Source organism: Strix uralensis, chromosome 15 (assembly GCF_047716275.1).
Source record: "Strix uralensis isolate ZFMK-TIS-50842 chromosome 15, bStrUra1, whole genome shotgun sequence".
Classification (NCBI taxonomy): domain Eukaryota; kingdom Metazoa; phylum Chordata; class Aves; order Strigiformes; family Strigidae; genus Strix; species Strix uralensis.
In genome coordinates this window covers 11,900,360-11,922,710 of record NC_133986.1, presented here as the reverse complement: position 1 = coordinate 11,922,710, position 22,351 = coordinate 11,900,360, and the positions used below count along the sequence as shown (strand labels likewise).

Genomic DNA, 22,351 nt, shown 5'->3' with positions numbered 1-22,351 from the left:
TCCCACGCAGCGCGCCCGGGAGCGGCCACCTGAACCAAACCTGTCGCTTTCAACAGCGACCACAGACTTTACAGCAACCTTTGGGTCTGGGAACGGGAGCTTTGACTAGTGACAAGTGACAGATTTAGCCAGGAGAGCTTAATGGCAGCATCCCCAGCCCTAAGCTAACAGAATAGGTTGGATTCCTTCATTTATATCAACATTCCCCCCATCACACATGCTCACCAAGCAACTCTTAGACAGACCAGTAGATTCTTCTACCTAAACTTGCATACTCACAGCATTTTTTCACCCACTCTTTAACTCCCTGGTCTGGCTATGCACTAAGCCTGCCCTCTCAGCTTTACAGAGATGGGGATGATTCTTTCACATCACTGGTCTCCTCAAAACATGATCTTTCTTGGAAGAGACCAGAGGGTTATGTTTTGAAGGAGCTGTCTGTGAAGTACAGCCCTCCCTCTGACATGCTCACAGCAGACTCCACTTCCAGCAAGTCTGCTGCTCGGCTTCTCACATTTTTCACATTCCTGTAGCTGAGCTGTAGCTTGATTATAAAGCAAAACCAAAAAAAAAAAAAAAAAAAAAAATCCATGTAATATGCACCGCAAGAAGAAACAGCTGTGCACATGACATGGAAGAACTAAGTACTGCTGCATCTCCACACACTTCAGGCAGCAAAGCAGGACAGGAGAGGAGTCGAGGAGCTGGATCGGGGCTTTTAAGGAGCAGCGCGTGGAGCTGCTCCTGCAGTTACCCCCACAAGGCTCTCAACACTAGATTTGGCACAGAAACTCACTGCTCAAAGTTGATGTATTTCACAACAGTTTGGTTCTCTTCGTTGTGCCACAGAGCCCAGATCTCAGCCGAAGTTAAGGCAAAGTCAACAAGAGTCTCCTAGGAGAGAGCGCGCAAATTTACTTTCTTATCATAAACTCAAGTACAGCAGAGAGACATGTGTACTTAATGACAGCAAAACGTTCCCTCGTATCATTTAAGCAGGTTTTGGGAAGAAACTCTTTGTCTTGGCACCTTCTGGGGTAGCCGAGCCCCAGCACTCACCTGCGAGGAGAACAGGGAGGATATGTGGTCAAGGCTGTAGCGGTTACTCTCGGTGCTCACCAGCTGGAAGACACAGAACTACAAACACACCTCGTAAATCGTTTGCTAAAGGACGACTAAACCAATAACCAGAGTGTCATGGGAAAGCTCCTTTCTCCAGTCCCTCTCCTTGCCTGACGCTACAGCCACCAGAGCCCCAAGGGCTGGGGGCAGGAGGGCTGAGCTGACCCCCCTGTGCCACGTACTGACGGGGCTGGCTTCAGCCTTCTCGGCAAGGACGCTCATCCCTGCCAGAACCTGAAGGACTTTTAGACGTCTTTTGAAAGGCTAACCTAAAAAAAAAAAAAAAAGGTAACGCCACCACTGCTGGGCATTGCTAGTGACAACATGACGTGGGCAAGTAAGACGACCAAGGAGGAAAAGCCCTGAATCCTCAGGCCGCTTGTCGCAAACCAAGCTCTGCGTGTTCTCACCACAGCGAGCAGAGCACTAGCGGGACAGCAGAAGTCACAATACTTCTACTCCGCATGTGGATTCCCTGGAGAACGGGCAGGGTAAGCTGTCCAACAGATGAGACCACTCTTTGCTGTCATTCCCATCCTGCTAAATTTATTATTCACTGCAAGAAGCAGAAGTTCTACGGAAGTCAACGTCTGGCAATGCACAGCGATGCGTCGCATGCTCCCAGGAGCCCAACATAAACACACTATCAGTATTTCCAAGCTTTTAGCTCCTTTCAGACCTTTCCTTTTCCCACGGCACATATGTGCTTCCAGGATCCTACCAGAACAGGAGGTGAACACGTGAACTAGCACTCACAGATCAGCTTAGTCACACAGGGAATTCTACTCCCAGGGCATGTGTATCCTGCAGTGTTCTGAGAGCAAAAATGTTTATTCAGAAAGCACTGCTCTCTCCAGAGGGTCAGACATGAAACATGTCCCTGTTTTTTGCCTTACAGACCCAAATCCAAGGAGGAATGATATATTTTCCATGCAGCCTAAGAAAAAGGCATTCACAGCAAGCCCCGTCCCTCCATACCTGCCCTCGCTTGGGCGCGTGCATGTACACGCCGAGGTAAAGCCCCAGGGACTGGGAGAAGGCCAGTCGCAGTCGGTGCCCGGTCCCAGCCGCGAGCCGCAGGTCCCTGCTGACCGGCATGAACTCCAGCAGGTCTGCAACCATCAGGCACATTTGATCCTACGCAAAACAAAGGTATCAGGAAAGCAGCATAGGAAAGACTCGGGACTGAGAAACTGCTCTTCTCCCTCATCCTTTCCCTTCTGGACAAAGCCTGCCCAGATCTTCCCTTAAAGGATGCAAGAAAAGCATCCATCCGCACACCCAAACCACTGATTAACGCTGTTCAGTTTTCTCCGTCTCACCTGTGCCCTCTCCCACTGAGCACACGGGCTTTTGGAGCCCAGGCATGGATGATAAAGCTTCCCCTCCCTCCCAGAACACATTCCAGGGCAGATGAGCCGTGAAAGCAGTTGTGCTGGTTGATTAGCTTTGGCACTGATATTTGGAGCAAGTGGCACGCAGCAAGCAGAGGCTTTTATTAACTTCTTGTTGACAAGCAGCCACGTTACAAAGACGCTCTTATTACCATTAAAGCAGTAGAAAATCCATTTGGTGTGCCTCCTCGGCCCTTGGAGCGCTCCTGCCTGCCTTCCCGAACGCTCCAGTACATTTGTAAATCACCAAATATTGACTCTTACCCTACGCATGAGGCTTTGTCGCCGAGAAGACCCACCACCTGCTTCCCAAATGTGGCTACGAACACACGTCGCAACAATTTTCACAAATTGCCCTGAATCCCAGCGTGCAGAAGTTGGTTCAGTGACAATTTAATGGCAGATCAGATCTATGCCAATCACTCAGTTTTCATTCCTTAAGCCTCAGACCGTCACCTGAGCAGTGATGGAAGACGTTACCGTCGCGAACGTAGGCTTTGCTCACCTTATAGGACCACATCCGAAGTTTGTGGTCCTGGCAGAGAGCAAAGAGAAAGGCATCGTGATCCAGGCAGTGAACAGAGAGGCTGATAGGCAGGTCCGACGGGCCACAGTCACCTCTGAAAATACAGAGTTTATTTCAACGGTTTAAAAGAAAATCAAGGCTAGTGCATAGATCCAAGGCATGGGGTTTCTATCTACTGCGTTTAAAAAGAAATAAGTCAGGGGTGTGAGAGCAGGAGGAGAGCGCAGTGTTTCAGTGCTGTGTGGGTCAGCGTCTGAGGCACAGAGGAGCCCAGCACACCAGTAACACCCAGTTCATCACCTGCTCTAGCAGAGCCGAAGCACATCCCCAGCTTCCCCAGCCTAGAGCTTGCAGAACATGGGCGAAGGATCCAGAGGAAAGCAAAGATCCCACCAGCCCCAAGCAACACACCACGGATGGTCCAAGTCATTCAGGAAATCAGGGGATTCGCTCCCATTTCCAAGTAACGGGGCCCAGAATTTGGTTCTGCACTCTACAATACCGTAATGGTTACAACCCAACACTGAGCCCCATTTGCACACAGAGCATCCGTGTCATCCACACATAACCTCTGCCCATCAGGAACAAGCCTGATGTTTCAGGACAAGGGCAAGAACGTACAACTGTTGTAATCCTTAATCTACGCTGGCTGCGAGCCATATCCTGGGCAAATCCTCGGAGGCCAATTACTAAATAGAATATTCGTAGACACAGACACACAATCAGCAGGACCCCATTAAGATGAACTAATCCAGCGTTCAAGTCCCAACTTCCGTACTGCGAGCCAGTTAACTTTTTCTAGCAGAGTATTTATAGATGCTGACTCGCCTCTCTTTGACTTCGGCTAGAAAGTCTAGGTGAGGGAATCAAAAAGACAAAATTAGTTCCACTTCTTCATCACCAGACACTAACCTGATGGCAGTTGGCATCCAACCGGTAAGGAAACGCTGCACCACTGAGCTCTGCTTCAATTCCACAACCGAAACCGTTCCTTTCAAAATAAAAGCAATATTAAGAAATGTATTGAGTACTCATTAACAAAATATTTACTGCCACCAGCGAGGGGCTTCGCAGGCATGACGTAATAGAGTTTTTGCGTGGGGGAATTTGTACGACACAGACGCCAAAAAGACAATATCAACCTCAAAGAAGGGATGCCACACTGCGTGGCGTTTTGCAGAGGTGGGTGCGAGGAGGCAGCCTGATCCCACTCCTTACCAGGCACGTCATGAGGAGGCAGCTTAAGGACGAAGATCCCCCCCGAAGCAGAGGGCAGAGCAAAGAGAGCCTCCCCCTCACTGCTAAGCCATGCCGCCGAGGCGACTGAATTGGACGCCAGGCCCGGCACGCTGGGAATCACGTAGTAATTTGCAGGATCTCTGAAGTTGACTTTGCCGATATCTGTAAACACGGACTGCATTTGGCTCTCTGTTATCAGCTCCTGGAGGAGGGAAATGGCAGAGAGTACAAATCCTGAGCACACATACGCAAGGCACAGGAAAAAACAACCAGACACCTGTGGAACAGCAACTGCAATGCTGCTACTTGATAAAAAGGATTTTTCTGGTAAGAACTCTCACCACTACCACTCCTTTTTCCCTTACTGTTAACCCACGACCGCTGCTCTTTACGAGCAGATAGGAAAGGGATTTCAAAACCCACAATTTTCTAGCAGAATGCTCGTGCTCTCCCTTATACTGCAACACCCCCAGAGGAGTCCTGGAATACATAAGCTGCTTCGAGACAGCTCATAGAAAAACGCTGGTAACGAGCCCTGTGAAGAGCAGCTCTGCAATAGCACGGTGTCATTCCCTGGGAAAGCTGTCTGGAACTGGATAAGCTCTCCAAGAGAGGAAAGGGACCTGACAAGACACGCCAGAAGCAGACGTGAGAAGACAAGGTCACAGCAAAGGGGTAAACATGATGTCAACTTTGCATAAGATCCATCTTCCATATGAAATAAAAAGATTCTATACCTTGCTGCATACAGAGGGGAAGTTGCAAATGCAGCAAGGCCTCCCTCTGAAGCACTCAGTCCCAACCTCCTAAGGGTACTTTGTCCCCACTGTCATAAGGCTGGGCCCCAGGACTGCTGGCAGAGCCACCTCCAACCTCCAAGCCTCATTTCAGGTTATCACCAATCTGAAACACCCTCAGCTTTGGGGCAAATGCTGCAAGTCTGATGCCTCCCCTGGAAGCGGTCTGAGTACATTCAGTTCCAAATAAAGTGAGAGATTTCCAGCTTGCTTTCCCTATCCGACTCTTTTCCCCAGCAGTTTTCACTTCCACACAGAGAACCACCCCCCACTGATGAACACACCTGCTGTATCTGTTCAAGAATCTTGGGAGTTTAGCAGTTTATAACATCTATAAAGAAATTTAACTAGAGAAGTTTGGAGATTAAGAAACTAAAGTGCAGAGTTTTCCATAACGCTCAGGAGAGTCTGACAGGCTCCAGCTCTGCGCCTCTGGAAACACCAGAGGGTTCTGGCCCAGGGGACAAATCCCCACCACAGAGCTCTGGAACGGATCGGTCGTGGTGGACCGACCCAGCTGGCAGGAAACTATCACCAGCCGTGGGCCCCACTGGTGAACAGGAGCAGCAAAAACTCGTGGGTCGAGGTAAAGATGATTTAATAAGCAAAGGAAAAAGGAAGAAAATAAAACCAAACTGAGTGGTGCCAAGGCAATCCCCTCACCACCTCCTCCAAGCAGCCCGACGCCCAGTCAGGCACTGAGCAACCGTCACCTGTCCCAATTCCCTCCCCTCCGTGTCACTGAACACGGTGTCACAGCACAGGACAGGACTGTCCCCTCCCTGTCGCAGCTGTGCCCCTTCCCAGCCTCCTGCCCACCGCAGCCAGCTTGTTTTGGGGGCAAAGTGAGAAACAGAGAAGCCCCCAATGCTGTGCACGCACTGCTCAGCGACAGCTCAAGCAGCGGTGTGTCCCCAACTCCGCTTTGGTCACAGATCCGCCACATGGCACCACGTGAGCTGCTGCGAAGAAAACCAACTCCATCCCAGCCAAAACCAGTATATGGTCTGCTCGGCAGGGAAAAAAAATCCAGCCCAACTGGAAAGGGCTCAGAAAAAGCCGAGCCTCATACTCATCAGCAGCTCACCTCCAGCGTTACTACCGGCAGCCCGCGAGAGATGGGCATGATGGTGGCAACAGGGTTTGTGTGAATCCCCATGTCAGAGTGGTGTTGGGGGTTAATCACAGAATCACAGACTGGTTTGGGTGGGAAGGGACCTTAAAGATCATTTAGTCCCATCCACTTGCCACAGGCAGGGACACCTTCCACTAGCCCAGCTTGCCCAAAGCCCCGTCCAACCTGGCCTTGAACCCTTCCAGGGAGGGGGCAGCCACAGCTTCTCTGGGCAACCTGTGCCAGTGCCTCACCACCCTCACAGGGAAGAATTTCTTCCTTAGATCTCATCTAAATCTCCCCTCTGGCAGTTTAAAACCGTCACCCCCTCGTCCTATCCCTCCCCCCCTCATCAAGAGTCCCTTCCCCACCTTTCCTGTAGACCCTTTAAGTCCAGGGAGGCCGCTCTAAGGTCTCCCCGGAGCCTTCTCTTCTCCAGCTGAACCCCCCCAACTCTCTCAGCCTGTCCTCACAGGGGAGCTGCTCCAGCCCCCCCGAGCATCTTTGTGGCCTCCTCTGGCCCCGCTCAAGTAGGTCCACGTCCTTCTGATGTTGGTGCCCCCAGAGCTGGACCCAGCACTGCAGGGGGGTCTCCTGAGAGCGGAGCAGAGGGGGAGAAATCCTCGCCCTGCTGCCCACACTGCTCTGGATGCAGCCCAGCACACGGGTGGCTTTCTGGGCTGCCGGCGCACATTGCTGGCTCACAGGTAGTTTTCCATCCACCAACACCTCCAAGTCCTTCTCCTCGGGGCTGCTCTCCAGCCACTCCTCACCCAGCCTGTGTTTGTGCCGGGGATTGCCCCGACCATGGGCAGGACCTTGCCCTTGGCCTTGCTGAACTCCATGAGGTTTGCCCACCGCCCTCTCCAGCCTGTTCAGGTCCCTCGGGATGGCACATCCCTTCCCTCAGCACATCGGCCACACCACACAGCTCGGTGTTGGCAGGAACATGCTGAGGGTGCCTCGATCCCACTGTCCATGTTCCCAACAAAGGTGTTAAACAGCGGCGGTGCCAACCCCAACCCCTGAGGAACGTCACTCGTCACCGCTCTCCACTTGGACACGGAGCCCTTGACCCCAACTCTGTGACCAGCCAATTCCTCATCCACCAAGTGGTCCATCCGTCAAATCCATGTCTCTCCAATTTAGAGACAAGGATGTCGTGTGGGACAGCATTAAAAGCTTTGCACAAATCCAGGTAGACGACACCAGTTGCTCTTCCATTATCCACCAGTGCTGTAACCCCGTTGTAGAAGGCCATCAGATTTGTCAGGCACAGCTCGCCCTTAGTGAAGCCACGTTGGCTGTCACCAGCACAAGGCTGCTTGATCACTCCCTCCCAAGTGGGATAGGGGAAGAGGAAAGGAAAAATAAAAGCATGAAAACTTGGGGGTCAAGATAACAAAAAAAATTAAAATAGTTGCTTAGTAAGTGAAGGACAAGCAGAAGAAGAGAGAAGAAAACAAGGGACAAAAAGGCTGGATAGACAAACTCCCAAGCCAGTTCCCAGGCAAAAGATGGCTAACCCCCCAAAAACTCTCTTTTCCCGCTTATTGCTGAGCATGATGTTATAAGGCAAGGAAGATCCTTTTGGTTAGTTCAGGTCAACTGCCCGGTTGTGCCCCCTCCCAAACCACCACACACCCCCAAATCCATTCACACGAGGGGGGCAGAGTGAGAAACAGATGCGACCTTAAGGTTGTGCAAACACTGAGCAAAAACTAATTAGCATGTTATCAACACTGTTTTCATCACAAATCCAAGATACGCCACCACACAAGTTACTATGATGAAAATTAACTCTATCCCCACCAAAATTAACGTGGTCACAGCCAAAATTAACTCTGCCCTGGCCAAAAGCAGTACAGGTGGGAAACAGCACTTTGTGCCCTCGCTGAGAAGCACGCCAAGGCCTTTGCTATTTTGCAGTGCGCTTCGGGGCTTCGCTGAGGGTTCCTGAAGGGCAGGACGGGGGCAGGTGACGGACCGAGGCAGGGAGCAGGGCACCCCGGTACTCACGCTGCGGTACATGCGGGCGGGATGCGGCAGGAGAAGGCGATGCACCGTCTGCCCGGTGATCAGCAGGACGACCAAGTGGCTCTGCACCTCGCAGAGGTGCACGCCGCCCGGGAGAAACGGGCAGCCCTGGATGCGGAGGCGGACGGCGTTGTTCAACAGGTTAACGTCTAGAGATTCCTCCACCAGCTCCACCGTGTCTCCCGATGTGGTCCTGAGGGAACAAACCGGGGAAAGCGTGAGGACGGCGGGTACAGGGAGGGGAAAAGCGGACGGTGATGCCGACACAAGTTGGGGGAGGAGTCCAACCGGGCCTGGGAGCCCCCCTCCGCGGCTGGGCCTGCCCCCGGGCCCGCACTCACCACCTCACGAAGCGGTTCCTGGTGACGGCGGCGAGCTGCCCGCTCTCCTGGTAGCAGAAACCCCCCGCGCTGTCCCCATAGCGACCGGCGGGAAGCGGAGCCGTCCCCGTGGGGGTAAAAACCACCTCCTGTACCCGCCGCGGGGGGCCCCGAGCCGCCACGTTCAGCTCCAGGCAGCTCCGCTCCGCCAAACCCGCCGCCATCTTGTCGGCCGCCTTCCCGCCGCGCCCGCGCGGGGCATCACGGGAAAGGGAGGCGCGGGGGGTGACGGGGAGGGGCGGGGCTGGGGGCGGTGTGTTGCGGCGCCCCCTGGTGGGCGGGCGGTGTGGGGCGGGAGGATGTGGGGAGAGGGAAGGGGGGTGGAGAGAGGGTCTGGGGGGGGATATGGGGAGAGAGAATGGGGATGGGGGTCTGGGGGGGGATATGGGGAGAGAGAATGGGGATGGGGGTCTGGGGGGGGGATATGGGGAGAGAGAATGGGGATGGGGGTCTGGGGGGGGGATATGGGGAGAGAGAATGGGGATGGGGGTCTGGGGGAGAGGGGAAGGGGTATGGGTAGAGGGTATGGGGAGAGGGGATCTAGGGAGAGGGGATCTAGGGAGAGGGTCTGGGAAGAGGGGTCTGGGGGGGATTTGGAGAGAGGGAATGGGGGTCTGGGGGAGAGGGGAAGGGGAGGGGGGTTTGGGGAGGGGATTTGGGGAGAGAGGGTCTAGGAGGAGGAAAAGGGGAGGGTTTATGGGAAGAGGAGGGTCTGGGGAGAGGGGTCTGGGGAGGGGGATTTGGGGAGAGGGGATGGGGGTCTGGGGGAGGGGGGTTTGGGGAGGGGGTATGGGGAGAGGGGATCTGGGGAGAGGGAAAGGCGAGGGTTTATGGGAAAAGGGAAGATGGGGAGAGGATCTGGGAAGACGGGTCTAGGGAGAGTGTCTGGGGAGGGGGGTTCGGGGGGGGGAGTGGGGAGAGAAGGTCTAGGGAGAGGGGAAGGGGGAGAGGATTGGAGAGTGGGGTTTGAAGGGGGTCTGGTCCTGGGAGAAGGTTATGGGAAGGGAATGTGGGGAGGGGGGTTTGGGGAGAGGGTTTGGCGATGGTGTTTGGGAAAGAAGGGTTTGGGGAGAGAGACTCTGGGGAGAGGGGAAGGGGAGAGGGGAAGGGGAGGGGGTGCTGTTCCCTCCAGCACCCGCCTGTTCCCCCACACCTCAGCCCTGGCGAAGGAGTCAGCACCCCCCTGCCCTGGGGAGGGACGGCGCGGTGTGTGCCAGGCACGCCGGGGCCAGGCTGCTGGCAGAGCACGTGCCGGCGAGGGCGACGGGGACCCCCACAGCCCCACCAGCCCACTGGCCTGTGATGCCGCATGGCATCGGTGCCGGGGGCCCGGCTGGCCCTAAACAATCCTGCCTTTGAGCGGGAGCCCAGCGCCGGCGGCACAAGGCCACCGCCTGCAGAATGGCCCCATTCTGGTGGCGGCACAGGTGTCATGGACGCCGGGGTGCTGCGGGTGGGCTGGGGGCTCCGACTGCCCCCCTGTTTTCTTTGGGGGGGTCGAAGCACCCCCAGGCCGCTGCGGGACCCATGAGGAGATGGTGCCAGTTGGCTTTCAGGGCTCAGGTGTCATGGCAGAGGTGGTGCGGTGCCGGGCGCAGGCGAGGGGACAGCGATGGAGGGGACGCTGGATGAGTCCCCCGGCCCCGAGGTTGAGGCGGGGGGAGGTGTCTTGCTCCCGGTGCCCCACATCTGCCCCGTGGCCGGTGGTGGCCCCGTGGCCAGTGGCACCCGGGGGCTGGACCCCACGGGGTGTCCGTGTCCTCTCGGGCAGGGACCCCACGGGGTGCCCCGGTGGGTGCGGGCTCCCCCCACGCCGTCTCTCCGGGGCAGTGCCAGGACCGTACCGGGACAATACCGAGACCGGAGGCTCCGGGACCGTGTCCGGGAGCGGGAGGGGGGTCGGGGCGATGCCGGAGCAGCCCGGCAGCCCGGGCGGGGCGGCCGCAGTCCCCGCCCCCGGGGCTCTCCCGCCGCTTCCTGCGGGCACGGCCGGGCCGGGGCGGCGGCGGCAGCGGGAACGGGGGCGCGCGGTGAGTCCGGCCCGGGGCGCGCGGGCGGAGGGAACGGGGGCGCGCGGGGACGGGGCGCGCCGGCGGGAACGGGACACGACGTGTGCGGCGTCCGGGGTCCCCGTGAGGGAAGCAGATGTCGGTCCCGGTGGGGAAGGAGGTGGCGGTCCCGGTGGAACGGGAGCTGTAGGGGTCCCCGGGGGTGCCCGGCCCCGTGGAGGGGTGATGGTGTGGGAGCCGTGGGTCTCGGTGGAGCAGGCGCCGTGAGTCGTGGGGGTGCCCGCTGTGGTGGGTGCCAGTGGGGTGGGAGCCATTACATCCCAGTGGAGCCGGATCCGTGGGTCCCAGTGGGGTGGGAGCTGTTGCACCCCCATGGGGCAGGAGACGTGGATCCCGGTGGGGCAGGAGCCGTGGGGCCTGAAGTGCTCAGTGCTGGGGGTGCTGGTGGGACAGAGAGCTGTGGGTCCCGGTGCCCGGCACTGTGGGTGCCAGTGGGGCCAGTGCCTTGTGTCTCAGTGGGGCAGGAGTTGTGGGTCCCAGTGGGCTGGGAGCCATGGGTCCTGGGGTGCCCAGGGCCGTGGGTCCCAGTGGGGCAGGAGCTGTGGGTGCCAGGGGGAGCGTGGGGGTGGAGGGTCCTGGTGAGCTGTGGGGCAGGGCCCTGGGTCCTGGGGGGTGCTGGGAGCCAGGGCAGGCAGCTATGGGGCTGGGGGGGACCCCAGGCCCAGCCAGGGGGTGCAGGACAGAGGCTGCGGCACGTAGGGTGACCCCCAGGAGTGGAACAGGGGGCTGGGATGGGGGTACCACACCGGGACCCCTAGCCACGGGTGGGTTGGGGGGTGCCCTGCGCCCCTCTGGTGGGATTAAGTGGCTGCTGGCCACGCAGGCCACCACCGGCACTCGGCACTAAGAGGCTTTGGCAGCCCCGCAGGGTCCTGGGAGCGTGGCACTGCCAGCGCGGGCTCTGGTTCCGCCCAGTTATGGTGCTGTGGGTGCCGTGGTGTGGGGGACACCCTGCTGCGGCACGGGGACCCCCGTCGTGTCGGCCCACCTTGCAGCACCGTGATGCCGCGAGCAGGAGTGCCAGCACCCAGCTTGTGCCCGCCGGGCACCGGCGGTGCCAGCCGGGGCCGGGAGCGACGGCTGCGCCGAGCCATGGCAGCTGGGCTGGAGGCGGCAGCGACCTTCCCCGCTTCCCAGGGCCGCTGGGATCCTGGAAAATGCCTGGAAATGGTGAACCGCCTTCCCTTATATGGCTCCGCCAGGCTGGCTCTCCTCCGACCCCGCTCGGCCGGCTGCCCGAGCCGGCACCCCCGGCCTGCCCGCCCTCTCCTCTCCTGGCGTGCCGTGCCGGGGCCCTGGGAAAGCGCCGTGGGCCGTGCCTCGTGCCCCGTCTCCCGCTCAGGAATGTGCAACCAGGCCGGCGATCCCACGGTGGGGAGAAAATCCCACCTCCGTCACGCCAGCACCGGCAGCTTGGCACAACCCCAGCCCCTGCCTCAGTTTCCCCCAGCTGGGGAGTTTTGGGGACCCACTGTGCCGGAGCCAGGCAGCAGCTCCCCGGTGTCCTTGCCTGTGCCACCGGCAGCACCCAGGGGCCACATCCAGCCCGAGGGGCTCTCCCGTCCCCTGCGGCAGAGCTGGGGGTGCCCAGGGGGTCTGGCAGCCCCCAACTTGGGGGGAGTTGGGGGGCGCAACAGGGGTGAAGGTCAGGGCTAATCCCCACCCGGAGCAGGCGGAAGCCCAGGAGCTCTGGCCAGACCGTGGTGGCGCTGGGGAGGTAAGAGGATAAACCCCCCCTGCCCGGCGGGGCGGGCCAGTGGTGGCCGAGTGGCCGCAGTCCCTGTGACGTGGGGCCGGCGCCGTAATCCCGGCGCGCTGAGCGGATTAGGGCAGCCGGGGGCGGCCTTCGGGGACGAGCTGCGGTGGCCACAAATCCCTGACTGGACATCGTGTGGGGGAGCCCCCATGGGCATCGGGGTGCCGTCCCCTCATAGCTGGCATGGAGCAGCTGTGCCCCTGTCTGCCCCCCGCCCCAGTGCCACTCGGGTGTCCCCTCTTGTCCCCCGGGAGGGACCTGGTCATGGGTGGGGATGGGGGTCGGACCCTGCTGGAGGTGGCTGCTCAGGGTCTGCTGGCCCCAGTGTCCCCGGTGGTATGGGCTGCCCGTGAGGCTGTCCCCCCCCGGCTGAGGTGGCCGTGGGGCTGGGGCAAGGCTGAAGGATTTGGGGTTTGGGGGGGCTGCTCCCCATATCACCCAGTGATGGGGTGCCCCACAGCAGAGCCAGCTGTGCCGGCACCTGGGGGCCCGGGCTGGGGCACAACCTGGGGATGTGGGGCTGGGGTCTGCTTGGGGGGCACCACGGTGGGTTTTGGGGGGGCTCCTGGCTTGCACGGGAAAGCCATGGGGAAGGCAGTGGCGGGACGGCGGCCATGCGGCACGGTGGGTGCGGGGAGGAGCAGGCGGGAACCGGCCTGACCGGTTGGGTGCCGGCACCCCCAGTGCCGGGGGGCTTGGGCAGCCCCGCCGCCGGCACGTGGCCTGGCTGAAGGTCACTGTCCCTGAGGCCACCCGCCTGCCAGGGTAAGCGGGCTTGGTGCCCTGCCACAAACCGTCCCTCTGCCACAAAGCACGGCCGTGAGCCCTCACCGCTCCGGCACGCTTTGCCGCTGGCGGCTGGTTTTCGGGTGCCCCAACGGGTTGGGTGGCACCGAGTGGTTTCGGTGACACAGGAGGATCCCGGTGCCACGGGGGAGCGGCCAACGGTACCGACGGTCCGGAAGGGCGAGCCAGCGCTGAGCTCACCAGGAAGGTGTCCCGTGGGCGCGGCAATGACGCACGGTCCCGGCGCGGGGTGGCAGCGGGTGGGGGCTTGGCGATGGCACCGGTCCCACCAGGGCACCTCATCCTGTGGGAGCATGGCCCCCGACTCCTGGGGCGTATCGCCCAGCTCTGGGGTAAGGTGGAGGTGACCCCCCAAATCTCAGGGCCCTGGCAGGTGACAGACCTTGGTGGGTTGTGCCAGGATCCGGCTGGGCCGTATCCTGCCTCAGTTGATCCGTAGCCAGGGATTTTTGGGGTTCAGGGATGCTGGCACCCACCAGCCTGGAGGGTTCAGCCATCAGGTCAACCCCAGGGGGTTGTGAGCCATCACCATGGTGGGGTGTGAGCCCCCCTCAGCCCCAAACACTTCCCAGACCTCAGGGGGTCTCCACACCCCCTAACCACGCTGCTCTCCCCCCCCAGACCCACCCTGTGCCCCACCGGTGCTGGGGGATGCCGGCATGCCGGTGCCTGCCTGCCCGCAGCGCCCTGCCCTGAGCCCGGTGCCGGAGCCCGGCCGTGCCATGGAGGAACCGGCCGGTGGCGGGGCCGAGCCGTGGGCTGAGGGGCTGCATAACAGCAACAACAACGCTTCCCCGGGGGGGTGGCCGGGCGCCCGCGGCAGGCACCCCCTGGCACCTTTCGGCAGCCCTGGGGCCGAGCACAGCTACCTGGGGCGGGTGGTGCTGGAGATCGTGGAGTCGGAGCGCACCTACGCCCGCGACCTGCGCAGCATCGTGGAGGTGAGTGCTCAGAGAGGGGGGGACACCCCTCGGATGTGGTTTGGGGGGGGGTGGTGGGTGTGCATCTGGGTGGTGGCACCGGTGCCACAACTGCCAACCCTGGCAGGGTTACCTGGGCAAGATCATCGACACGGAGGAGCCGGTGCTGCGGCCAGAGCAGGTCAGTGCGCTTTTCGGCAACATCGAGGACATCTACGAGCTCAGCAGGTGGGTGCTCCCGGTGCTGCCAGGGTGGGGGCACAGCTGGTGCCACCCCTGGGGGGGGTTTGCCATCACCCTGTCCCCTCTTTCTCCCCTAGCACCCTGCTGCAAAACCTGGAGAGCTGCGCCAGTGACCCCGTGGCCGTGGCCGTCTGCTTCGTCACCCGGGTAAGGGTGGGCACAGTGGGGGGCACCGGGGTGGGGGGTGCGGGGCCATGCCGCGCTCTCACCGCGCTCCTGCTGCCCGCAGAGCCAGGAGTTTGCCATCTACACCCAGTACTGCAACAACTACCCCAGGTGAGTAGCTGGGGGGATGCAGGCGGGCAGGGGACGGGCAGGGGGTTGAGCCCGCTCCCTGCCCGCAGCTCGGTGGCGGCACTGGCTGAGTGCATGAGGAGCAAGCCGCAGGCTCGGTTTCTCCGCGAGTGCCAGGACCGGCTGCGGCACGCGCTGCCCCTCGGCGCTTACCTGCTCAAGCCCGTCCAGAGGATCCTCAAGTACCACTTGCTGCTCCAGGTGAGTCGGCGCCCGGCGCGGCGTGGGCCTATGACACGGTGTGGTGAGCACCCGGCAGGGCGCTGGCACCCAGCACGGTCAGGGTGCCTGGCGTGGCATGGGGATGTGGCAGAGCGTGAGTTCCTGGCACGGTTCAGGGATCTGGTGTGGCACCGGCACCCGGCACAGCCTGGGTACCCGCCACAGCACAGCCTGGGCGCCTGGCATGGCACATTTCCCTGGCACAGCTTGGGCACCCGGCATGGTGTGAGCTCACGGCACAGCATGGGCACTTCACATAATCACAGACCCACAGAATCATCTGGGTTGGAAAAGCCCTTGAAGATCATCCAGTCCAACCATGAACCTCACCCTGCCCGTTCTCAACTCCACCAGATCCCTCAGCACTGGGTCAACCCGACTCTTAAACCCCTCCAGGGATGGGGACTCCACCCCTGCCCTGGGCAGCCCATTCCAACGCCCAACAACCCCTTCTGCAAAGAAATACTTCCTAAGAGCCAGTCTAAGACTTGGCGCAGTCTACAGGCACCCAGCACGTCACATCTCCCTGGCACAGCCTGATCCCCTGGCATTGCATGGGCACCTGGCATAGTCCAGGCACCTGGCGTAGTGTGAGCTCACGGCACGGCGCAGGCACTTGGCACAGCCTGGTGCAGGCTCCCGGCACGGCACGTCTCCCTGGCGCAGCCCAGGCCGCTGCCGTGGCACGGGCACCCTTCCCTAGCACAGCCCAGTTCGCCGGCATGACATGGGCACTCGGCACGGCACATTTCCCTGGCATGATGCACACACCCAGTGTGGCACACATCGCTGGCACAGCACACCTTTGGCACTGGGCACCGTAGCCCCGTTGGCGCTGCCCTGACACCGCATCCTTTACCGGCAGGAGATCGCCAAGCACTTTGAGCACAAGTCGGGTGACGACTACGAGGTGGTGCTGGAGGCCATCGACACCATGACCTGCGTCGCCTGGTACATCAACGACATGAAGCGCAAGCACGAGCACGCCATCCGCCAGCAGGTCGGTGCCGGCGGTGGGGCAGGTGGCACTGGGTGGGCGCCACGGCAGCAGGTGACCTGATGTACACGTCCCTGGGGGACCCACACAGGAGATCCAGTCACTGCTGCTGGGCTGGAAGGGGCCAGACCTGACCAGTTATGGGGAGCTGGTGCTGGAGGGCACCTTCCGGGTGCAGCGGGTGCGCCATGAACGCGCCGTCTTCCTCTTTGACAAAACCCTCCTCATCACCAAGCGTCGCGGCGACCACTACATCTACAAGAGCCACATCCCGGTGGGTGCTGGGGATGGGGGGGGCCTGGGGTGCCCCCATGGTTGGGGATTACTGATGGCTTCTCCCCGCAGTGCTCCTCGCTGATGCTGATCGAGAGCACGCGGGACTCGCTTTGCTTCAGCCTGGCTCACTACAAGCATGGCAAGCAGCAACACAGCCTGCAGGTAGGGGGGCACGGGGTGGGGGGCACCCTAAGGACCCCTCCCCTGCCCAGCCCCACCGCCTTCCTTGTCCCCCTCAGGCCAAAAGCGTGGAGGAGAAGCGCATGTGGACCCACCACATCAAGCGGCTCATCCTGGAGAACCACCACGCCATCATCCCCCAGAAGGTGAGGGTGGAGGGGGGCGGGCACCACGCTGGCACCGGGGACCCCCCCCACATGGCAAGGAGGGGGTGACTGCACCCCGGTTTCACCCCCCGCCTCTCTCCATCCTCCCTCCACCCCAGGCTAAGGAAGCCATCCTGGAGATGGACTTGTTCTGTGAGTGCCGCCGGAGCCCCGTGGTCCCCTCCCTGCCCTCTCTTGTCCCCCCCCCATCCCCCAGTGTCACCCCCTGTTCCTGCAGGCCCCCCGCGCCTGCCCCGCTGCAGCCCCGAGCGCCTGAAGAAGAGCTGGTCCTGCCAGCCCCTGGGTGACGCTGCTGCCGAGCCGCGCCAGGGCCGCCGGCAGTCTGGTGAGAGCTGCATGTCCCCGGTGTCCCTGCTGCCACTGTCCCTTCCCCAGGGTGAAGCCACTGCCGGGTCACACTGATGCCCGTGGGGATGGTGGGCACCGGGTGCCAGTGCTGACGGGTGTCCCTGTCCCCTCAGAGCCCTTCCAGTGCCGGGACCGTGCGGAGACGCTGCCAGACCGGCTGCACGGGCCCACGGGGCGCAGGCAGTCGGGTGCGGACACCAGCGGGGAGTGGGGACCCCAGTTGGGGCGAGGGGCTGGGAGCTGGGTTTGGGATGCTGGTGGGGTTGGGGACGGGTTGGTGGATGCGGGGATGATGCCACTGTCACCCGATTTGGATGGGCGCCTTCTCCTCGTAGAGCCCGCCAAGCAGATCCTGCGGCAGCTGGGCGAGCAAGGTGAGCCGGCACGACCGCTGGCACGGGGCGGGGTGGGCAGAAGGGGACTGGGGGCTGTGGAGGGGGGCTTTTTGGGGTGCTGTCCCTCCCTAACCTCTGCTTTTCTCTCTCTTGGCTGGCAGAGCTCAAGGTAAGGCCAGGGCAGAGGGTAGATTGGGGTGCCTGGTGCCCCCCAACCCTGGCACGCCACTTGCTGGGGGGGCACAGGGCGCTGAGCCCGGCGCTTGCCCCCGAGCAGCACGCTGGCAGCAACGGGGCTCTTCTGGATGTGGGGGAACCCTCCCAGCACCCCAGAGCCTGGGCGGTGGCTGAGGGCCTGGTGGAGGAGGAAGAGGAGGAGGTGGCTTTGGACAAGGACTGCCAGGAGGAGTTGCCCAGGTCCGGGGACCTACTGGTGGAACCCCAGGAGCAGGTACCCGCCTGGGCCCCCCAAACCCTGGGGAGGGCACCCACAGCAGAGTGCTACCCAAGGCACCCCGTATTGCTCCTGGGGCACCCTGCATCACTCCTGGGGCACGCCATGTTTTTCCCAAGGCACGCTACATTGCCCCTGGAGCACCCCCAGCACTCCTGGGGCACCCTGTATCACTCCTGGGGCACCCCATGTTCCTCTTGGGGCTGCTGCAGGACCCTCAGCCATGGACCAGCCGCGGTCCTGCTTGGAGCAGCTGGGGGTTCCCCCCACAGCCCATGACACCCCACGTTTGCTCTTGCCCAGGCTGGGGGACACCCACCGGCAGCAGAGGGACCCAAGCGGCCGAGCAGCTGGGGGCCGGGGAGCTGTGAGAAGGTCAGTGCGGCCCCGCAGCCCCTGCCTGGGGGTCCCGAGAGACCCAGCACCCACCCACCCACCCCTCCCCAGGCCGGCAGTGCCGTGGAGCACCCCGAGGGGCTGGGGGCACCCAAAACCCCATCCTTGGTGGGGACCCCGGCACCGGTGCTGCCTGGTGGGGAGGGGGAGCTGGAACGCGCTGCGGAGGATTTGCAGGGGCTGAGCAGCGAGGAGGAGGAAGAAGAGCAGGAGGAAGAAGAAGCCGCCAGCAGCATCCTCCCACCCTCAGTGCTGGACCAGGCCAGTGTCATCGCTGAGCGGTTCGGCGGCGGTGGCAGCTTCTCCCGCCGCAGCAGCCTGGCGCTGGAGGGGCCGGCGGGGCGGCCCGCTAGCCGCAGCGGCAGTGCCCTCAGCCTGGATGGTGGCCCCCAGCTCGAGGCTGGGGAGCCCGGGGGTTCCTGTAGCACCATCCCCTCACCCGAGCCCCTCACTGGAGCCCGCCGGGAATCGGTGCTCTCCAGCCGGGACCGCCTGCTCCTCGACAAGATCAAGAGCTACTACGGCCATGCCGAGCACCGGGACGCTGGCTTCAGCGTCCGCCGCCGTGAGAGCCTTTCCTTCATCCCCAAGGGGCTGGTGCGAAGCTCTATCTCCCGCCTCAACGGCCTCCCCCGGCGTCCGGCGAGCCCCGAACCCCCCGCCCAGCTGGTGCCAGCAGGGCCCGAGGTGTCACCGGAGGAGCCATGCCGGGAAAACGGGCTGCAGCCCACTGAGCCGCTGCTTATCCTCGAGGAGGACGACCTGGGTGCCAGGGGTGAGGGGCCACCAGCCGGGCCAGCGCCGCGTCTGCTGCTGACCCCCCCGCACCCTGGCACCAAGGTGTACCAGCTGGCGCGGCAATACAGCCTCCGCATCAAGAGCCGCCGTGCCGGTGCCCGGAGCACCCCAGTCCAGCCAGAGGAGGGGGACCCATGTACCGGCACCCCCTTGGCAGCTGTGCCACAAGACGGGGGGCTGGTGGTATCCTCCTCCCCGGCTGCCTCCCGCAGCCCCTCGAGCCCCAGCGCTGCCGAACCTTTCACCTGGCCTGACGTGCGGGAGCTTCGTGCCCGTTTCGGTGCCCCACGGCCCCCGCCGGTGAGCCGCAGCCGCTCAGCGCCTGAGGGGCCGTGCCGGGGTGGCCGGCCGGCCGAGAAGGAGCGGGGCAGCGGCCGGAGCCGGAGCGCCGAGGCAGGAGGGGGGCCCAGCACCCCCGGGCCGGCACCGGCACGGCACAGCAGTGATGGGGCGTTGTGGGTGGCGGCGGAGGCCCCCCTGGGCACTGGGCAGCGGGTGCTAGTGCTGGAGCGGCTGCCGGCCCCCACCGAGCCCCCTGCTTATGTGCAGATCCGCTCGCCCACCACCCGGGAGAAGATCTGCTTGAAGGCGGTGGTGGAGCGCTGCAAAGCCTACCAGGCCTCTGAGGAGTATCGGCAGCGCTGCCCTGAGCCCCCCGACACCCCTGAGCCCCCCTCACCCCCTCGCCACGGCCTCGTCAGGGACCTGCGGCAGAAATTTCAGACCCTCGATGCCACCAGCTAGGGGGGAGAAGGGGCGTCCCACGAAACCCCAGGAGAAGGAGCACTGCATGGACCCCCAACCTGCCCAGGAAAAGGGGCACCCCGTGGACTTGCAACCTGCCTCGAAGAAGGGGCATCCCATGGACCCCCAACCTATCTGGAAGGAGGGGCACCCCACGGACTTTCATTTTGCCCAAGAGAAGGGGCACCCCATGGACCCCCAACCTACCCAGGAGAAGGGGCACCCCCTGAACCCCCAGCTCACCCAGGAAAAGGAGCACCCTGTGGACCTCCAACCTACCTGGAAGAAGGGGCACCCCGTGGCCCCCCCAGTCCTCAGAGGTACCCCACACCCTCCCCCGCCGGTGCCCAGCACTGCGCCCAGCTCGCTTTCACATCTTTATTAGAAAAAAAAAACCCAAACTGAGCCAAAAGTTCCTCTCTGGTTGCCTGCGCTCCTCCCCCGCTGGGGCTGCTCAGCCCAGCTGTGGGTGCAGGGTGGAGGGTTCCCCCCGCCCTGGCAGCGCCAGTGGGGGGCACAGGTTGGTGGGTGTGGGCAAGGGGCGATGGCGAGTGGTGCCCCCCCTTCCCCCACGCCGACACTCTTTGGTTGGTGCCCACAGGGGCTGGGGCTGCCCCCTCTGCACCCACACACTGTGGGGGGTGGGGGGTGTTTGTGTGTTATGGCTTTGGGGGGGCACCCACAGCAGACCCGTGAGGTGGGGGGAGGGGGGGGGGCATGCACGCGTGTGGGACATGCACACCCGTGGCCGTGAACGCGGAGGGGTGGGTGCACCTGCATGCGGGGACACACATGTGCACACGTGTGCATGCAGGGATGTGGGTGTGTGCGTGGGGGGAGGGCACCCCTGGGTGCACACAGGTGTGTCCACGGGGCCGTACGTCTAGAATCTGTGGTTACCTCCACGTCGGTGTGTGCATACCCTTAAGCATGGGAATGTATGTATATATATAAATATAAATATATATATACACATGTGCACACAGGCACGTGTGCAATGGGCGCGCGCGCGTACGCGCTGTTCTCCGTACACATGAGCCCACGCGGGCGCTTGCAGGGGTGAGGGCTGCGTCTCCATGTGCCCGTACGGGGGCTGTACGGCCCCTGCACGTGCACGAAGCCTGGCAGCTGCCCCTATAGATCCAGCTGCACCTATAGATACGCGCACACGCGGGTCCCTGGGCACACGTGGCCGTGGTCATTGCCAGTGTGACAGCTTCCCAGGGCGTGAGGTGTTTGTCATGTGTCCCCCCCCCCCACCCCGCCTTGGGGGGGTTATTTCTTTTTTGGAAAGAAGCTGAACCGTTTCTCCTTGTCCTTGCGGGGTAGGGGGGGCTCAGGGGGGGCCGGGGCCGGGGGCAGGGGTAGGGGCAGGCTCTGTGCCTTCCCCCGGCTGCTCCGGCACTCGGTTATTGCTGTGCTCAGCCCCTGCAGCCAGGCCTGAAGCTCCTCCTGTGGGCACAGGCACGGGCTCAGGGGGGGGCTACCCTGGCCCCCCCATCACTTTCCCGGCCACCCCATGTCCCCCTGGGTGATGGCAGCTGCCCCACATCTTCTCCAGCCACCTGTGTCCCCCTTGGGAACCGTCAGCCCCTCAGCACATCCTCGTGGCACCTCTGGCCACCCAATGGCCCTGCAGGCAGTGCCAGCCACCATGTGTCCCCTCCCGGGCACTACTGGTCCCCCCTGTGTCCCCTGGGCATCTCTGGCCACCCTCATGTCCCCCGGGCACTGCCAATGTCCCCCATGTCCCCTGGGCATCACTAGCCACCCTCTGTCCCCCTGGACATCTCTGGCCATCCCCATGTCCCCTGGGCATCACCAAGCCACCCTATGTCCCCCTGCCCCCCCTCCCTGTATGCCACTGGCCATCCTGTGTCCCCCTGGGCACTGCTAGTCCCCTCCATGTCCCTTGGGCACTGCCAGCAACCCTGTGTCCCCCCTAGCACTGCTGGCCACCACCATGACCCCTGGGCACCACCAGCCACCCTGGGTCCTCCTGGGTGTCCCCTCTGTCCCCTGGGCATCTCCAGCCACCCCATGCCCCACCCCGGGATGCCCCTCACCTCATCCTTGCCATGGAAGAGCCACTCGCTGCCATTGCTGAGCCTGGGGACAAGAGCAGAGGTGACTGTGAGCTGTGTGCCACACCACGCCATGCTACGCCACACCATGCTGTGCCATTACCTGAGTTTGAAGACGTGCTTCTTCTTCTTGTAGCCGGCGGCCACCTCGCAGAGAGCATCCTGTAGCCCCAGGGGCTCCTCGCCGTGGCAGGGCAACCCCAGCGCCCGGCTTTTGGCATCTTTGAAGAAGGCGAGCTGGCCACCCCGCAGCACGCAGTACCGCGTGCTCCACGACCTGCCACCACACCACCACATCAGCCCGGTGCGTGCCCACACCGCCTGGCACTTGCCACCATTGCCACCATGCCTACCGGTTGGATGCCCGTTTGGTGGCCGCTTCCAGGTCGTGCTTGCGGCCGAGGTAACCCTCCAGCTGGATGCTGCAGGTGTGGGCCGGCAGCGTGGCCGGCTCCTCTGGTTCCTCCCGTGGTGGCCGTGGGCTCGGTGACGCCGGCTCCTCGTTACCCATCATCCGCATCAGCTGCCGCGAAGTAACAGCCCTGTTACACCACGATGTCACCGCCCGCCACCAAAAGCCACATCCTGCGGTCCCATCCCCTCCCCGTCCCCAGTGGGGGCTCATGGTCCCCAAGCCAGTGGCCCGGTGGTG

General features: G+C 62.3%; 3 protein-coding genes across 11 annotated transcripts in view; 1 reads left to right on the top strand and 2 right to left on the bottom strand.

Annotated features, from left to right (window-relative positions):
• NUP160 (nucleoporin 160) overlaps nt 1-8,801 on the bottom strand; it is a 30,236-nt gene extending 21,435 nt beyond the window's left edge. For 2 of the 3 annotated variants that reach the window (XR_012631027.1, XM_074885166.1), the window contains exons 1-8: nt 8,571-8,801; nt 8,212-8,422; nt 4,261-4,483; nt 3,955-4,033; nt 3,022-3,136; nt 2,101-2,259; nt 1,060-1,137; nt 797-894 (exon numbers count right to left, since the gene is read on the bottom strand). Coding sequence is in view for 2 of the 3 variants with exons in the window: in XM_074885166.1 (XP_074741267.1) it covers nt 797-894; nt 1,060-1,137; nt 2,101-2,259; nt 3,022-3,136; nt 3,955-4,033; nt 4,261-4,483; nt 8,212-8,422; nt 8,571-8,773 (1,166 nt within the window). In the remaining variant the exon portion in view is untranslated. The other variant, XM_074885167.1, reaches the window with a different exon arrangement.
• Nucleotides 8,802-10,537: 1,736 nt separating this feature from the next.
• PLEKHG3 (pleckstrin homology and RhoGEF domain containing G3) lies at nt 10,538-20,027 on the top strand. 5 transcript variants are annotated; one of them, XM_074885181.1, is made up of 16 exons: nt 10,538-10,639; nt 13,863-14,182; nt 14,289-14,389; nt 14,482-14,551; nt 14,634-14,680; nt 14,749-14,899; nt 15,786-15,920; nt 16,009-16,191; nt 16,263-16,355; nt 16,433-16,519; nt 16,639-16,672; nt 16,758-16,865; nt 17,002-17,076; nt 17,224-17,262; nt 17,385-17,674; nt 17,981-20,027. In XM_074885181.1, the coding sequence occupies exons 2-16, from the start codon at nt 13,901-13,903 to the stop codon at nt 19,613-19,615; spliced, it is 3,330 nt and encodes a 1,109-aa protein (XP_074741282.1). In that variant the 5' UTR covers nt 10,538-10,639; nt 13,863-13,900; the 3' UTR covers nt 19,616-20,027. The 5 variants fall into 5 exon arrangements, with proteins under 5 accessions (XP_074741282.1, XP_074741285.1, XP_074741286.1 ...); XM_074885184.1 differs by lacking the exon at nt 10,538-10,639 and having other exon boundaries at nt 13,058-14,182; nt 17,981-18,052; nt 18,125-20,027; XM_074885185.1 differs by lacking the exon at nt 10,538-10,639 and having other exon boundaries at nt 13,059-14,182; nt 17,981-18,052; nt 18,251-20,027.
• SPTB (spectrin beta, erythrocytic) overlaps nt 19,980-22,351 on the bottom strand; it is a 20,500-nt gene continuing 18,128 nt past the window's right edge. For 2 of the 3 annotated variants that reach the window (XM_074885163.1, XM_074885162.1), the window contains 4 exons: nt 22,053-22,222; nt 21,803-21,976; nt 21,682-21,724; nt 19,980-21,067 (listed from right to left, as the gene is read on the bottom strand). In XM_074885163.1, the coding sequence (XP_074741264.1) occupies nt 20,891-21,067; nt 21,682-21,724; nt 21,803-21,976; nt 22,053-22,222 (564 nt within the window). In that variant the 3' untranslated portion in view covers nt 19,980-20,890. Of the gene's footprint in view, nt 21,068-21,681; nt 21,725-21,802; nt 21,977-22,052; nt 22,242-22,351 lie in introns of those variants that run through there. The other variant, XM_074885165.1, reaches the window with a different exon arrangement.

What these genes read in the sequence shown, in the direction of transcription:
- PLEKHG3 (XM_074885181.1), top strand. Translation starts at nt 13,901, where the DNA reads ATGCCGGTGCCTGCCTGCCCGCAGCGCCCTGCCCTGAGCCCGGTGCCG. An exon ending in TACTGCAACAACTACCCCAG is followed by an intron (nt 14,681 to 14,748) that starts GTGAGTAGCTGG and finishes CCCTGCCCGCAG; the next exon opens with CTCGGTGGCGGCACTGGCTG. An exon ending in TCTACAAGAGCCACATCCCG is followed by an intron (nt 16,192 to 16,262) that starts GTGGGTGCTGGG and finishes TTCTCCCCGCAG; the next exon opens with TGCTCCTCGCTGATGCTGAT.